Source organism: Simochromis diagramma, unplaced genomic scaffold (assembly GCF_900408965.1).
Source record: "Simochromis diagramma unplaced genomic scaffold, fSimDia1.1 OVJJ01000753.1, whole genome shotgun sequence".
Taxonomy (NCBI): domain Eukaryota; kingdom Metazoa; phylum Chordata; class Actinopteri; order Cichliformes; family Cichlidae; genus Simochromis; species Simochromis diagramma.
Window position 1 is genome coordinate 21377611 of NW_024387523.1, and position 18355 is coordinate 21395965.

The window sequence follows — 18355 nt, forward strand, 5'->3', positions numbered from 1 at the left end:
TTCATGTAGGTCCATATGACGGAGAATGTGCATTTTCTTTTTGTTTTCATATTTTTTCATATTTACATTTATTCGTGTTGTGGTTTTTTTCAGTGTTTTGTCTTCTTATACTTTAAATTTTTTTAAAAGGAAAAGCTGAAAATTTAAATGGTTAAAAGTTGAAATGTAGTTTTTTTTGTATTATATGATTTATTTATTACATTTTATGTGGAGTGAATAAATAAAAGTATATTTACGGTGGCTCGTAGAGACAAAGCACATACAAACTCCAAAACACGTACAAAGCACAACAGAAGTGCTCCAGGATGCTAGGGGCAGTGTTGAGCTTTTGTTACCTAGTGGCTACACAAGTCAGGAAGTACCAATGACTGGATTTGGTGTGTGGTAGTAACAGGTAAATGAACATTTTTTAAAATTATTTGAATATATATGAGTGCTTGTGTATAAATACACAAACAATACACATATGCTTTCAATTGGGTAATTTAAGTGATCTAGGTAGCTCTGTTTTGGAAGTTCAGTTAACGCTAGAAATGTGTTTTGGAGTTTGTACGTGTCTTGGAGTTTGTACGTGCTTTTTGGAGTTTGTATGTGGTTTGTCTCTAGGAGCCACCGTATAAATTTATATACAAGCATATATAAATAAAAACACAGTTTTGTTTTTGCATTAGTAATTCCTTTTGTGCATAATTTTATATTGCTGTTAATAATTAATTAAAACAACAAAACAACCTGAAGATCCGGTTGCGAGCCGAAAGAGCCAGCTCTTTTTAGTGAGTCGAGCCGTCTCTAAAAAGAGACGGAAATCCCATCACTACAACTTAGTGACTTGGTCGCTAAATTTAGCTACTTTTCAAACCCCCTTAGTGACTTTTTTCCCCTAAAAAAGTGACTAGCGACAAATCTGGCAACTTTTTCTGGTGTCACTGGAGTCTTGTGACGATGTCATTTAGCAACTTTTAGCGACTTTTAGGACAGCCAAAAGCGATTTTCCTTACTTGTTGGCAACACTGCAAATACACCCTCCAACCACACACACGCCCACTGCGGTTTATTCAACACCACACATTCCTATAAATACATTGTCTCTCTGTGCAAAATGGGTTTAAAAACAATCAACTGCGGGATACTGTTTGTCCATGATTTGAACCGGAGGAACAAATTGTGGCAGGATCAGTGTTGTGCCAAGATAGGTATCACTGACAATATTTGTTCCTCCTGCGTTGTGAGCATTCGCTTAGCACGGAGTGCTGATCCAGTTTACTCCGCCTCCAGTACAGAAAATTAGACGTGGAAGTAGTGATATTTTAGTTTTGTGATAAAGTGAAAATGAGTGTCATTGCATTGTGGCGGACCACCAGGTGGTTCCATTCACACCCAAGTTGAAGGGAAGTGCTGGGGTGGAGATTTTGGCACTTACTATATGTGAAGTTCTGAGAGTCAGTTAATAAAGTTGGAGTGAGACACTGAGACCTCCCCTGTTGTTATTACATACCTCCACAGCATTACCATTCAGTTTGAGGGTTACAACAGAAAATGTTATATTTATTATTCTCACGTGGTATCGGACGGGATTATTTTAACAAACGAAGGACATTTTACCTGATAATTTTTTTTTTATCCTCCTGTAACTTCACTGTATAAAGAGCTAAAACCTTCAAAGTTTCAGGAGTGGTTATGAGAAGTCTTTGTGAACTAAAAATCAAGAATGTGGCTCAGATTGGTGAGGTGTGGGTAGGGGGTTATTGCCTTTGGAACGGGAGTCGCTAGTTTGATTCCCAGTAATGGTCCTGGCTAGACCCCACATGCTAAAAAAACAAAACAAAAACCAAGCTGTAAAATGGCGCAGCTACGTCTGCAGCTTGTCCGCACCTCGGACACAAACATTTCACTACATGTTGTACTCTGTACTCTGTATGTGACAAGTAAAGGTTGTTGTTATTGGCATCCTGGTGTGCCAGAAGGCAGCCAATGATTCTTTTTTGACAGTGTTAATCACTCTGTGCAACCTTCCTGTTCTCAATTGTAGCCCTCAATGGAGAGCATGCTCTCCTACTGTTAGGCCTTCTTTACCAGGGTATTGGTGTATTGGGTCCAGGTGAGATCAGCAGAGATGTGGGTGCCCAGAAACCTGAGGTTGGGGACAGATTCCAGCCGTTCTGTGTTTTTAATCAGAGGGGTGAGGACCTCTCTGTGCCTTGTGAGTTCTTTTCCTTTAACCCTTTAAAACCCGTTGGAGTGGGCGCGCTCCATTTTGCATAACTATTTTTAAATCGCTGTAGAACTGGAACCACGTAAGCTAGCGCAATAACTTTTTTTGCATATGAAACCGGAGGAGTTGTACTTACATCTTATGCCATCAGCTTGCCCTAGGTCACGGTTTCCTTCCACATATAGCTTTGCAAAAATTGCATAAAAAGCATTTGCAGCAACAAAAACATAATATTCCAGAAACACGCTTTGCCGATCCGATTAGCTGTTCAAAACACTTCCTACGTTGGAATAGACCTCAGCGCGAACTATCGCATGTCCGCTATTACCTGGCAAAAACCGGAAGTGATGTCATTTTCACGGAAAATGTAGGGTTTTTGTTTTTACCTTCAGGGCCTTATGAGCCTATACTGGTGTTTTTAAAATTCATGTTTGACTTTAGGTTTTTCTGAATAGCTTCTGGGATGCTTAGAAGTCAAATTGCACTGCAGGAAATAGTTTATTTTGATGCATATGCTTTTTGGTTTTTTTTGCAAATTTGGATTTTAATATTTATTTTCGTTTTTCCTACAGTCCATAAAAATTGGTGTATTTCAAAAATAAAACTATGAAGACACTCAAGATAAATTGCCTGTTGTTGGAAACTATTTTGTGCAACTTTTTTGTATTTACTTTTTTGAGGGATAAACCTCTTAAATTTCTCTAACTAGAAATATATGTAAATAAAACAAAAACGATTTTCAATTTTTTTGTAGTTGCATTTGCATTTTTTGGCAATTTATGTAGTTACTATGGACTTAATGCATACATATTATTAATATTTGGGCTATAACGGTTGTACTGATGTATAGGAACTTGAAATGGCACTACAGAATGTAAAACTATAAAGATAAGCTCTGGTGGACTTGGTTCTATGGTAGGTCTTAGGCTGCCGTCGGGGGTTGGGGGCCTCTGTTCTTTGTAGTTAGTTCAGTTAGCTCTTGTGACAAAGCTGAAATTATATGACATATTGAAATTTAACTTTCATTATTTATTTCTTATGTATTTACTTTTTTTTTGTTGTCCAGGTCAGCGTCTTTGGGTTTGGAGCAGACAGCAATGGAAACTGGGGCCATTACTTTGAAAAAATCGAAGAGCAAAATTTTGGAACTGGATATCATCCAGGAACAGATGAATACAATCTTATTCAGCAGCTACACAAAATACAGAAAATCACATTGTATAAAGGACATTAATTTTTTTCCTTTGTTTCTCCTTCCTCTTTTTTAAATCCAGTGTTTACAGTACAGCTTAATTCATTATTAACGTAATTTATTTTGTGCTTCAGTGTTTTTATCTTTAGAGGAGTCATCAGATTTCTTTTTATAAAATTGATTCTCATGGTGTGTTTTTATAGACAAGGTCTTCAGGTTTACTAGTGCTTCTAAATCATAGATGTTAATGTGAGTGTGAAAAGTTGTCTGTCCTGAGACTAGGGTGTACCTTCTTCCAGTGACAGTGGAAATAGCATTGAGCTTCCTCTCCACTACACCCAACTACATAAGAGCTGAAGACGATGGATAGATGGATAAGTGTTTCTTTTGAGTAGGCATCAAGATTATGATAGTTAGCTAAAAGTAAACTGAAAACTACTAGTTGTAATAAGAAAATATTCTTAAATTCTCTATTGCCCTTCCACACTTTTTAAGCAGCCTAGTGTTGATCCACTAATTATTCTTTAAATCAGACTTAATCCGCTTTTAATTACAAAGAATGTATTTCATTTTTGCACATACAAACTGTGTGGTAATCATTATTAGGATGTTGAAAAGGTGGTGCAGAAAGCTGGTCAGAAGAAAAAAACAAAAATAAACAGCTGATGATGGACAGATGCAACAATATCGATTGTTACTACCTTGTGCAATAAAGAGTATGTAAGTTGTATCACAAGACACAATAAGACAGCTGATTATTTTGTTTCACTAACTCTTCCCGGAAATACATTTTGTATAGGGTATAGGAGCTGTGGCTGTTTGTCTGTGCCCACCTTTAAATTTTAAATACATATAGATATTGAGGGTTCTTGGGAGGGGCTGTGTCTGGCAGTTGGTCGTTGGCACCCACTGCTCTGCTGTTTTCGTTCTGCATCAGTGATATACTGGCTGCCTTGGTTTGTGATTGCCAGATGCAGTGGCTGCATTTTTAGGGAAATTGTTGTATATAACTTTATTGTTGTTTACAAAATTTGTGCATAGGTTTTTATTTCTTTATATTTGCATTTCAAGTTGTGAAAATAATTCAGTAAACATGTCTGTGGTTTTTACATAAAAATATATCACTTTTTCCCTATTCGGTTTTTAGGTTGTTTTTTTTTGAGTGATTTCAGATCAGTTGTATTAATACAGTAGTCAGTGAAAAAAAAACTGTAAATCGACATATGTGAGGGATTTCTAGGCGCAGCCAAGTGGCGGAGGGCTTTCGCTTTGGTGGCCTCAGAATCTCATCTCTGATTTTTGCGGATGATGTGGTTCTGTTGGCTTCATCGGGTGAGGGCCTCCAGCTCGCACTGGAACGGTTCGCAGCCGAGTGTGAAGCAGCGGGAATGAGGATCAGCACCTCCAAATCTGAGGCCATGGTTCTCAGCCGGAAAAGGGTGGAGTGCCCACTCCAGGTCGGGGATGAGTTCCTGCCCCAAGTGGAGGAGTTCAAGTATCTCGGGGTCTTGTTCGCGAGTGATGGGAGAAGGGAGCCGGAGATCGACAGACGGATTGGGGCTGCAGCTGCAGTAATGCAGACGCTGCACCGGTCCGTCGTGGTGAAGAGGGAGCTGAGTGTAAAAGCGAAGCTCTCAATTTGCCGGTCGATCTACGTCCCTACCCTCACCTATGGCCACGAGCTGTGGGTAGTGACCGAAAGAACGAGATCGCGGATACAAGCGGCAGAAATGAGCTGCCTTCGAAGGGTGGCTGGCCTCTCCCTAAGAGATGGGGTGAGAAGTTTAGCCATCTGGGAAGGGCTCAGAGAAGCGCTGCTGCTCCTCCACATCGTAAGGAGCCAGTTGAGGTGGTTCGGGCATGAATCTGGGAATGCCTTGGTGTTCCCCCGGACAAGACCCCGGATAAGCAGAAAAAGATGGATAGATGGATATCTGCAATACTGGCCCTGTATGTTCTTGGTATTGGATCGACACCAAAATTTGTAGTGTAGCACAGCACTACTATGAATGAGGGAACGTGTGAATGTTGAATGTTTTTGATGAAATGTCCAGGCAAGCATATACATATTAAATGACACGATATGTGTGTTCTAATAGCTAACTGACAACTTCAGTTTTTTTATTTCTATATGACAATTCTTCATAATTAAACAATAAGAACAAGTAGTCTGATGTCCTGTAATCATTATGAAGATATAATTTGAAATACAATAACACATTAAGATTTTGTACAAAGTATCAGCATTGGATCAGTAAATTGGAAAGGAAATCAGTGGTATCGCACATCACTTCCACAAAGCTGCAGAAGAAACCTAAGCCTGAGAAGAAGCCTTATTTCAAATAACAAAGAGTGTGAAATTGTAGTTAGACTTGTATTTGTAAATGAACCACCTCATGATGTGTAGATTTCTTGATTTTATACATATTGGGCTACATACTTATTTATTATAATTATTTTAAGGCTATATAGTACATAAAAATTCACGTTTTATGTTAGTGAAATGTTTAATTATCTGGGCTAAAGAAAATAAAGTTATAGACTGATTTATTTTATGTTGGGAGAGACGTTTTTCTGATTGTCGTTTTCTGATTGTCATTTTATTTTGAAAGAGATTTTACTTTGGTGATTGTTTTTCATTTCCTCTTCCTGTTCTGTGTGTGTGTTCAGTTGGCGCGAACTGCAGCAATGATTTATCTCATTCCCTTCCTGTGTTGCTAACAATAAAAGAAACGGGCAAAGTAATCAACCAAGTGTGCGCATTATTAAGAGAACATGGCCGAAGAAGAAGAAAACTCTTCAAGCTCAACATTTGCAATTTCCATTAGTTCTTATTTTTATTTAGTTTCGACTTCAGATTTTCAATTTTATATCAGTTTTAATTAGTTTTTACCAATTGTTTGCTAGTTTAGTCCAGTTTTTATTTTTTTGAAAATCCTTAGTTTCAGTTTAGTTTTGATTAGTTTCAGTTATAGTTTTAGTTGTGTTTGCAAAAATTAAGTGTAACAAAATCCCAGTTTCGTCATATCAGTCATGCTCTTCTGCTTATCCTTGGGTGTTGAGACTATTAACTATTAACTCTTGCAGCACCGTGTGTTCGTAATTTTGGTTCAAGTGAATTGATAAACTTTTTGAAGTCAATTGACTCACACAGTTATGTAGATGTCCCCGTCCTGTTGTCTCGGGATGCATCACGCTGCCTTGCCTGGGGTTAGCTTCTGTTTTCTGGGGATGAGGGTTGAGTGTGCTCCCTTACCTTCTCAAGGTAAGCTAGGTTAGCCTTCTGGTGTGAGCTTTTCAAGTGCACTTTAAGGTTTGTGGGATTTTTTCCCTTTAGAAATGTCCCTCATAATTTGTCTCTTTCCACTACAAGACACTTGCTTTATCCAAAACACAGTCATATTCAAAGTAATCCCAAATTGGACTCTGGCGCTTTCTCCCGACTTTTCCTGACATGATTCTGCGCGTGGACGGAACAGCAACACAGACGACTCGACTAACGTACTGCTACCTGCTGGCATAATGACACACAGCAAGAAAAATCTGAAAACTAAACTTCATTTTCACCCTTGACTATTGTATGACATGCACACATCAATGAAAACTAAACACATTTTTGCTGTAAATTCAGTTAATTTTAGTTAGTTTTGTGAACGCTCATTACAGTTTTAGTTGGTTTTCCTTTTTTTTTAAATTTTATTTCCGTTAACGAAAATGTTTTTTCACTTCTAGTTTTCGTTATTTCGTTAATATTTTCGTTAATGATAATAACCTTGCCCTGCACACTGGAATAAACATAATCAACATGATCAACATTCTACTGTGTGTTATTTCACCATCTTATTGATTCCAACTCTCCATCCGCATGTGGTTTGGCACCTTATATTTATCTGGAACTCCACTCTGTCTCTAAATGTTTGAAGAATTTTTCATGTTTGGGGTCAAATTTTGAGAATTTGACCATAAGTGAAATTTATGGTGTCATCACCCCCTTCGGGGCTTACCTTTCCCAGTGTTGATGATATTCCTCCCTATTCTTTGCAAGTACCCCCTTTTTGGTGGCGAGAAACTGTTGGTGTGGTCAAGTGGGTGCTGTAAAAACAAAAGCTCAGGACAGAACAGTTATCAGTCATGTACTCACACACAAAATTAGCATATATTGAATTTCATATTGATCCTCTGAGTGTAATGGTACATTTTAATTTGAATTTCTCAAAGCTAAACACAATAATTTTTCTTTATTTTGGTCTCGTTCTTGTGCAGCACCACCTCTCAGCACATGCCCCTGTCGGTTCTATCCTACTTTTAGATTGCTGACTATTTCAAGAAAGCACCTAAAAGACGGGGACCAGTGTTTATTATTACATAGCTCCATTTTGAATGTGACGAGCCTACCATTTCCCTGTTATCCATAGATATTAATAGAGTTTTTTGGCTTTTTTCCCTCTATAACAGTTAATTGACTTTTTACAGTGGCCTGCTATGGTTAATAATAACATGTTCAGTCATGAGTGAAATCAAACCTTTTCTTCACTGTAGCATTTAATCTTCCCAACAATATAATGTGATACATTAATCGAAACACAGCTACTAAAACACAATTTTCTTAATGCAAACATCAGTAACTCAAAATTAGCAACCAAAGGGTTAAGTCTGCAGTTCACACTCATGTGAAGCTACAGCCTCCCCCTTTAGTCTCTGTCATCCTTCTGTTCCTGCAAAAACAAAACAAGCAAGACAAAACATCCACCCTTCTTCTTCTTCTTCTTGTACAGGCTGGGTGAATTGTTTGTGGACATTTACTAATCCTAAAGTCAGTACCGTTTTTTCTCAGTATCAAGTCAGTTAAAACTTTTAGTCGTCAGTCCATCACAGTCCAGTCACATGCATACATCCACACACATTCATACCAGATTGCTGATAATGGAGTCTCACGCGCAACCTATTCGAGCCTCCATCACCAGCAAGATGACGTCATCATTTTAAAGGAAAACAGTTCCTCGTTTTTTGGACTGGATTGACTCGCTGCAATCCTTTTAGGCTCAGGACTTCTCATGTGATCAATGTCCCATATAAGTGAATTTCTCCAGAGCCCATTACAATCATGGAGAAAAATATGTTGCGACTGTTTCCAGTAAGAATATTTTATAGCGCTTTAAAGTTCAATCTCTCAGGCCTGGATTAAAGAGCTGATTTGTTAAATCAGGAACTCACAAAATACCAAAATATCACCACTGGTGGATCACACCTCTCAGATGTTCTTATTTCAGTGCACTGTAACAAAAGCAAAAACAAACGTTACCAATAAAATACTCATATAATAACAAATACTGGGGCCCATTGCAAACATGTCCAAGCATAAAACCATCTTTCTCTCTCTTAGAGAAAGAAAACAATCCAAACCTCACTGATAAAATCAACCTAGTGTTAAGCAAAACTCAAAAATCAACCAAAACTTCACCAGAAAGTTTTTCTCACTCCCGGGACAATATTGTGTAGGAATACAGGTACCGTAACTCCTTTTTGCACTGAAAAAAAAAACATGTTGGATTTACTTGATTCAATAGTAGACACTGGTTGCACACAAATGTTTTACTTTGACAGAAACTTAAACAACTGAGTTAAATCAACACAACCTTTTCATATTTAGTAAACCTGTGCATTTTGTGTTCACAAAACAAGATTGAAACATGTTCAGATGGAGTAAGTTGAGCTCCTGGAATATTTTAATCCTTCAATTCTGTCAGTTTATTTCAACACTATTCAATAACTTTTATCCTCTTCATTATAATTTAAAGAATTGTATAAGTTTACATTGTTTTAAAAAGTGTTACATGCTTAAAATGATAACTCAATATGAAGAATGCGAATGAAATTGGAGTTCATTGAAAATGGATCCATTATAATTTTTTGTTTTATTTATTTTAATTTTATTTTTCTCCTTGTTACTATGTGGAGTGGTATATTCTGATTGTAAATTTGTTGTTTGGTTTGGGTTAGGACCGCAGATAAATGTTAATATTAGTTTGTTCCCTGATTTTTGGTGCCCACTTGTAATATAAGTTGGAATGTAGATAGGGGGCAGGGTTTAATAAGAATATTTTCTTCTTCCTGTTCCTTTTGACACATGGTTGTAGTGCTTTATTGATAGAAAGTGTGGTTGGTTTGTTTGATCTGTTGTACCAAGTGTGAAATAAATAAATAAATGAAATGAAATGAAATAACTTTTATCCAAATACTACTTGGTCACTTAAATACTACATGTTGTCTTCACATTGCATGCGGTTCAACAAAGTCTAGATCCTGGTTACCATAAAAATTGAATGGGTCTACAACAACTACCATCCCCCTATCTTTATCCTGGTTACAGCAGGGCCGGGAAATAACCCTGAAGTGATAGGTTCCCAGGCAGGGTACACCCCGGACAGCCAACCAGGCCATCAGATAGAAACAAACAGCCATTTACACTTACATTCATGGATAATTTAGAATCATCAATTAACATAGCTCTAATAATTGCATGACTTTTCACTGTGGCAGGAAACCAGAATACCCAGAGAGAAACCACTGCAAACTAGCCAGACTGTGGACTTGCACCCAGGAGCTTCTTACTGTCAAGCAACAGCACTAACCAGCATGCCAACAATGTAGGAAATACAGGAAAGCTATGATTTCCTGTGTTTGAGGCAGAATTCTTTTGTTCTTGCCCTTGACAGGTTAATCCACAATAAATGGCAATAGCATGCATGGGGGGTGTGTGTCGTTGTCTGCCTCTTATAACTCCAGTGAGTTTCCTGTAGTTTGAAATCTTATGCGGTCTTGTGAATTCTGTGAGTTCAGCAACTAACCACTCTTATTAGATTGTATCGTGTCATCTCAATGAGAACAAATTGAGTTGTTGGATTTCGTACAGATCTTTAAAGCCTGAGGCAATTGTGGTAAATACACGCGAGATGCTTACGTAAATCCAAGGGCTGGCCCCTTTTTACTTCAGTGTGTTTGTTACGACCCCCTCTGCTAGGCGTCAGGGAGGGAGTAACATACACGAGCCCCCCAACACAAAACTGAGTAAAGCAAAAGGTTTTAATTACAAACTTTAAACAGAAAACCGACAGGGCTGTGCAACAGACCACTGGGCAGACAATTATTACATAAAGAAAGAACAGTCACGAGTAAAAGTTAAAGGGTAACTAAGGCAGGCTGGCCGCACACAAAATAAAAGCTAGGGTTTTAACTAAGGCAAGCCAGCTTCACAAAATCCTACTCACAGCCAGCTAGCAGCTCAAAACTCTAATCAGGCTAAGTTTAAAGCATGCACCAAGGTTCGACAAAGTTCAGCAATATGGATAAGTTCAACAAAGATCGACGAGGGAGGCACGAAGGGCAAACTGCATGTTCAGTCCTAAGCAGCAGCCACTGAGTGAAGGTCCTCCAGCCTTTTGTAGCCACAGGTGGGTACGATCAGCCACTGATTGCCTCTTGGCGCATCATGGGATCCCGGGGCAGCCAATCGTCCGTGTGGTCTGGCACACTTCATTCTGCATAAGAGAGGGTTGGCACGGGTCTCCCAGTAACCAATCACACACGAGTCCTGGAACACATTGATTTACCTAGAGGAAGGCGGGGCCACCTGAGGCCGGAGGCCGTAACAGTGTTCCTCCTTCAATTAAATCTCACTCACAACAATGTGGCACCCTCAAGAAAATTCACTGTATTTAGTCATTTATTCGTACTCACTGTGACAAATGCAATTCATGTAAAAAAGATCCCCTATAGGTGAAATTTCAATTCGGCACGACCCTGAAATAAGCATGCCTTTTATCTAAGTAAAATGAAATTACTACACCACATCTAGTGCTGAAATTCGTGCTTGATCACACCCTATATTATGATAAAACCAAAAGTAAATCAAATGTAACTGCCTATATTATTGAACTGAACCAAGAGTCACTTAAAAATCTTATAAATCCTGCTTCACCCCACAAAACTGAAACAAATCCCAGCCAAACATCAAACATTCACCCTAGTCATTCAAAACCTTATTTGTAATATTATAATCAGCAAAATCAGCGTTTTAATTACAGGCATGTATCATTGTTTGCAAATTATAATTATAAAACTCAATAACACGCTAAACAGGAAGCAAAAGTCCTCTGTACGCTTCACAGCAGCCACCTCATTTGCATGTTCACACACTGTCTAAAAATAGCTCGCAGCGCTGCAGCTGCACCTCACACACAGTCTCACACACAGCTCTCTATTTTATATTACAAAGACGTCTTATATTTACAATCATTCTCAGGCCTGACAGCTTTAGCGCCTACACAATTTTGACAAATTTAAGTTAACGGGTCCAACCGAAGAAAGTCCAACTTTTTTGTGATCAATTAACCAGTATCAGCCTCTAACTGTATCTGGCCTAATCTCTAAAGTTCCTAACTCAATTTAACAGTATCCAAAAAAGCGCAGATACCGTTCCAAACGGTAAAGTGGTGCAACCACTAGTTATTCTGGAGTGCCCCAAGCTCCACAGTGACCAACTGACTATCCCTCAAAGAGGACAAGGCCTAGGCATCCCCGGCCTTGGCAAGCGTTACCTCTGAGCACTGCGCTTCTTGGCAGCCTCTAACTGCCGTCCTATAATAATTTATAACACTTTAAAACAACAGTCAACCCCCCAAAACAAGGGTATAACTGAGGCAGGTGCAACCTAGTGGTCAATGGAGCCCCTAACTCACAACATGACCAACTCAGGTCCACCATATAACCAATGGAGCCTCTAACTCACAAAATGACCAATTCCCTACCAAACTACTTGAGCCTCTAACTCAATTTCTTAGCAGCCTCTAACTGCATTAATTTCTTAGCAGCCTCTAACTGCTTTAACTCATGAGATTTTTCATCAAAATCAAAACAGACATCTACCAGTAATTTCATTGAGTAGACTTTAATTTTATCATGTCCAATTTGGCACACTTTGGAAATAGATTCAACAGGTAGTGCCTTACCTTTGTATAAGCCGGCTTATGCCCACTCACGTCAGACCACTGGCTTGTGCCTGTCCGTTCGACAACCTCGGACCATCCAAACCTCCAACTTCCACCCCAATACCACAGGACGAGCCCCCAAACTGTTACGGATTCAAATATTGGGGATGGATACAAGAGGAAAAACCACAATAACAACACTGGTCCGGCCGGGTTGAGTCAAACGATGATTTTAATGATCACACGTGTGGGAGATGGACACAGTACGCAGACAGCATCAGATCTCAAAATGGTGGAGCATTGATCAAACTCTTATAGCCTCTAGTGGCCCCCACCTAATCATAAAAGCCTAAACATTCACATTCTCTCTCACACGGCGCCTAAGTTACGACCTTGGCTTCCCGTTTATCTGCTCCTGCTGAGATGGGGCAGAAAACTCCAGTATGTTCTGTTCTCTTCTAATCAGACAAATAAGGCGATGACTTTCTGCGAACAGTATTTCTTATAACTCAGCAGTATAATGCATCATATAACAATATCATTCATTCACAATAAATCAGCAGTCTAATGTAATGCAAATCAGTTTAACAAATGCAATAGTTATCACCTTCTTCTAATTCAGGAGAATAATGCAAACTAAAACTACAGAATAATTCACAATCTTTAATTAGGGGTATAACATGGCATAAAATAATATTATAATCCCACAAGACTATACTTATATGAAGCTTGTATACTTACTGCATTTGATGTATTTTAACCATATGTAATGCACATTACAGGATGTAACACCTGCTTATATGTAAAAAAAAAAAAAAAAAAGGCTTTGATTTTGCCACCTCTGTTGATTTCCATGCCAAAATTTCTCTAGATCAGCACCTGATACGCATTTAATAACTTGTGATGTTGTAAACTGTTTAGTTGTGTTTGGAAGAAAAGCTAGTATATCAGCTGGATTTTTCAGTTTGAGTGCAGATAGCCATTGAACAGCAACTTACGAGACCAGAGTGAACGGGAGTGAACGTGAACAGTATAACCTTTGTTTCTTAACATAAAACTAATTGTTGCAGCTAGGGACAGCCCAAATTTTATCTCCTTAAATTGACTTTAGTTTTAGTTTTCTTTAGTTAACTAGCATAAATTAATGTACTATTACCCCCCTCCAACCACATGATGATGCCTTTCTGAGCTGACAGAATGTCACCTAAACATGTTTGTAAAACTTTGACTTTTAAGCACTTATTTCTTAAATCCAGCTTCACAGACAGTGTTAAATCTATGTCAGTTTTTGAAAGCTGGGCTCAATGGTGTAATTTAGGCTCTAAATGTGTAGCATTTTATGTGCCCTTTAAATTTTTATTTTATGCTGTTTGTTATTAGCAGCCAATCATGAAACAGTATCATTTGTTCCAATTTCTTAAATTTTATTTCACAAAAATGAATATTTCATAAAAATATTGTTTGAGATGCATTATATAGTATTTTTGCACAAAAAAGTGATTCTTTATTTGTGAAAGTGGAACAATAAACAACTGTGTTACTGCTTCACCACTATTTAAGTTTGGACATGTTTCAATAATTCGCTGCACCCGTTTCCCAGTTTCTTCGCAACATTTAAAGCAGTCGGGGGGGACTCAAGACTAAGTATTTTAGGTTATCAAGTTACCCTTAGCTTAGTGTTTGTGTTACAGGCCTTCAATGGGGTCTGTTTTTATACAGAAAAGTAGAGGCAGGAGGCATGAGTAGCGTTTGGTCTGCAGGCTCTTCTTCGTCTGTTTATTAACAGAATTTCACACCATTCTTCTCCGTTCGTATAAACATTCCTCTTCTAGCAAAAAACATAACTTTGAATCTGGTTTACATGTTAAACCCATTTGATCACCTTGTTTTCCTCACAAGTATAAATCTACAATATAATTGTTGTATATCAGTGTCCTTATTTACAAAAAATCTGTAACTAAATTCTACTGCTGTCCAGCATCAACAATATCTCTGTGCAGTAATTTCAACACTGCGATTAACCTGCTCATTATTACCGTTGTAAGTTCTTTATATCTTAACAGATTCAACAATATATTACATTTGTAAACAATAAACAAACATTCCACAATTGCCCAAAAAACAGTTACATCAGACTATATACATATAACAACATAAAGAATAAAAACTAGATTATGTTGAAACCGCCTTTATCAGCTGTCAACATACCAGTAACGTCAGGATAGAAGAGGTGTGTCTAGGAGCTACATTTGCCACAAAATAAAATGTGTAATAAGACCGGCTACCTCTTTAGACTACAAGTGGAATTGCGGCTTCCATCGCAAATGGCAGGAGAGTTCGGTTTCTTTCAATGAAAACAAACTTTCTCATGACATTTGTGGCCTTTAAACTAAGACAGAAAAAAGTTTCTTGCCTTGTGCATCACAGTTAGCCAACTCAAACTACTAACCTGTTCTTATACATAAAAGTAGAGACAGGAAACACGAGTTGTGTTTGGTCTGCAGGCTCTGCCTCATCTGAGGTACAGAGCTACTTCCTCCTTGTGGCGATGCCATCCAATTGCATCCTTATAACTTTAACTGAAAAGTGCAATACCACAACGCCTTTTACATCACTAAATATTTAAAACCAATTACAACTGTGACCATAAACTTGTAGGTGTCACACTTGCACATGCTTAGTGTGGCCAAGTGAGTGTTTTCTACACACAATGCTATACCATCTTCTGTCACCAGAGACCAATATTGAGTTAACACCCCTTAGCATGCCTAATCATAAACTGTTGGTTTTGGTGTATTGTAAGCACATGTTTATGTTTATAGGTTAGCAGGACTGTTTCGGAATGAACAGAATGTCACGCTGTCATCTTATCTTGTTTGCACATCATCATTGTACATGGGCTGACTGTTTTCCAAGCTGACTACCAAATTCACCAGATCTTAATTCCACTATCCACTGGTGGATTTGTATGTAAATAAGATTGTGAATAACCTTAAGTCTTCAGAGGACAGTTTAACTTTTTCTGTGTCTATTAAATATCTGTACCTAAAGTACTGATATATGCCAGTATACATTTTCTCTTACCCCAATATTTTGATGGATTTGAACGTTTACGTGTTATAAATTGCATACAAATTGTGACGGAGTTACATCGCCCTGGGCCCCAGACAGCTGACCTGGGTGCATACACACACACAACAACCATTAGATTCTACACTCATCGCACTGGGTTACTGTGGCTGCGGCCAACATATTTTGCCACTTACCTTTAATAAAAAGCCGGTTGTGTAGACTCCCCGTGATCGTCAGTTAAACGAGTAGTTGGGCAAGACGATGGTATGGTGTTCTGGGGTTTAAATAGTGGGTTCGCGCACACTTGTGGAGTTACATGAACTGCATTATTTTTTTGTTTGGGTTTTCTTTTATTATGAAATGCTGTAGGCTGCCTGAAAGTGGCTATAAATGTATTTGTGAATTATTGTAGAAATACAGCTGGAAATAAGCCGAGGAAAAAAGATTGTTTTGTGAAAGAAATGATGGAGGGATGACTGTTATGCCCAGTGGGAGGGGCAATGGGATATAAAGGCAGGCCACTGGGGCCTACCGAGGCAGTCTGTGAGATGTTACAGTGAGGTTAACATGTAAGCTGGCTCAGCCTCTTGCGTTCTGCACATAGATTTTTGTTTAGTGATGAATAAGTTAGTTTATTTTCTTTGTAAATAATGCATCTGGGAGGCCAGCAGAATAAAGTATACACACTGAACGTTTCCTGACTATGCCTGCATTTTTTCAGGAGAAGTTTAGGAGAGGACCCCACGAAACAAATAATTACAACTTTTAATTTTAATAATAGGGTACGGTCACTTATTTAGAGTCCTCTTTATCTTTATGAGACTTATGTTTCTGGAGTCACTGTTGACTGTCTACTAAACCGCTGAATCACTCATACACTGAAATATGCATATTGTACGCTTTAGTCAGTAGTTAATAGCTATTATTATGCAAGAAAAATAGTCTTAAACTGAAAAACTTTGTAACTAGCTGTTGGGTCTGCACCTCAGCAGGCCCTCTAGTTCAGACTTTATTCCCGTGAAGAAAGCAAGTGTTACGAAATCAGTTTCTTTTTATTCCTCGGGCATCCAGAGACGTCACCGGACTCAGTAGTCATTTTAACAAAACCTTTATTCATCTTTATTCATCTTCATTTAAACATGCATCTTCTAGAAGGGGAGACAAGCAAGGCCGGTGTCCCTCTGCAAATCTTCCACTCCTTTGTTTGTTATAGTCAGCTTTATAGAAGTGACCCCATCATAAAACCCCCATGGTGTGCTGCAAACTCTGTGTTTGTGTGTGTATGCGCGAGAACGTGAGTGACTGTATGCACGTACCTGTGTGTATGTGTGAGTGCACATGAGTGAGTGTGCATGTGGGTGTGTCGTAACAGTCAAAGCACTGTGTATGTGTCTCTGTGTATGTGACTTTCTGCCGGTCATAAAAGTAATCTCCTCACTCAATCTACACCAAATTCCTTTAGACAACATACAAAACACAGTTAACATATTACAGACACTGAGACCCCCACTCTGCATCCACTGGGCCACTGGCCTCTTGTTGTCTTACATTTACAGATAGGGTGGAGAGTCTCCTGCAAACCTACTTCTAAGTTTATAACAATTATGACCGTTTATTAGATTGTGGTTAAAGCATCAGCATCCACATCCCCCACTGTAGCTTCCTGTCTCCTTTTATGACAGGCAAACCCCCAGTGTCAATAAATTTCTTTCTCTCTACACAATTACACACACTCTCAAGCCTACAGCTAAGCCAAACTAAAACACACAGACAAATCCTTCCCTATTCCTCTGATATACTGCTGGACCCTCTCATCTAAGCAAGTTTAGCACATTGTATTCTGATAATTGTTTTCTTGTACTCACACAAGACAGAACAGCGATCAGTTTTCACATGCTAGCATGGACCGCTCGACAGCATTTCTGCCCTCCATGCCAAACAAGTCCAAAGAACCAGCACCCCCTGCAGCCTTTTATTGTGTGACACACAGTTTACACAAACACCCATTGTAAAACCCCCTGTGGTGTGTCAGGCACTTTATATGTGTGTATGTATGCATGAGTGTGTGTGTGTGTGTGTGTGTGTGTGAGTGAGTGAGTGTGTGTGGATGGGGGTGCATTTGTGTGACTTCCTGCTGATCACAAAGGGTCATTTCCCCTCACCCCTGCCTTTTTAACCGTCTCACCATACACATAAAGGCCAGGAAGTCACACTTCTTACATAGAATGTGCCTGCAGTTACACTATAGCCCCCCTCACCATTCAACAAGCTAGGGAGGACAATAGAAACAAAAGAATGTCTCTGAGCATACAGTTTAAGGCAAGGCTTACAAATTTAAGTACAATAATGGCAACATTTAATAATTTCAACCTAACCTAACAGTCATACTGGTCACCAGTGTTGGTCAAGTTACTTGAAAAAAGTAATCAGTAACTAATTACTGATTACTTCCCCAAAAAAGTAATCCCGTTACTTTACTGATTACTTATTTTCAAAAGTAATTAATTACTTAGTTACTTAGTTACTTTTTAAAAACACGATTTACAACCTGAAGAGGTGATAAAGCGATAGATCTTTCAGCCCAATTCTACTTTTTCTACATAATCCATCATACAAAATGTAATCAAATGGAAAAGTCTCTTTTTCTAACTTGTTTTATCAGTTTTAATCTTTTAACTTTATGCATCAGGCAAAAATTTAATTATATGCAACATTCTCTGACTTGAATAAATTAGTTTAACATTTAAACCTATTTTCTGCACATTCCAGCACATAAAAAAAAAAAATTGTGTTTACACTCACTCTTTCAAATAGATGCAAGTAAAACACAGCAGAAAATAAATAAAGTCAGACTCAGCGGTCCTGTTGCTCTATTTTCACCTGTAAAGCAGG

The 18355-nt window shown here is 38.4% G+C and overlaps 1 protein-coding gene across 4 annotated transcripts in view; it reads left to right on the top strand.

Moving 5' to 3' along the window:
• LOC120727020 (CMP-N-acetylneuraminate-beta-galactosamide-alpha-2,3-sialyltransferase 1-like) overlaps window positions 1–18355 on the top strand; it is a 79131-nt gene that overhangs the window by 12824 nt on the left and 47952 nt on the right. For 2 of the 4 annotated variants that reach the window (XM_040021142.1, XM_040021143.1), the window contains one exon: window positions 3279–4536. The exons of the other annotated variants lie outside the window; for them this stretch is intronic. In XM_040021142.1, the coding sequence (XP_039877076.1) occupies window positions 3279–3446 (168 nt within the window). In that variant the 3' untranslated portion in view covers window positions 3447–4536. Of the gene's footprint in view, window positions 1–3278; window positions 4537–18355 lie in introns of those variants that run through there. 4 annotated transcript variants of the gene reach the window in all.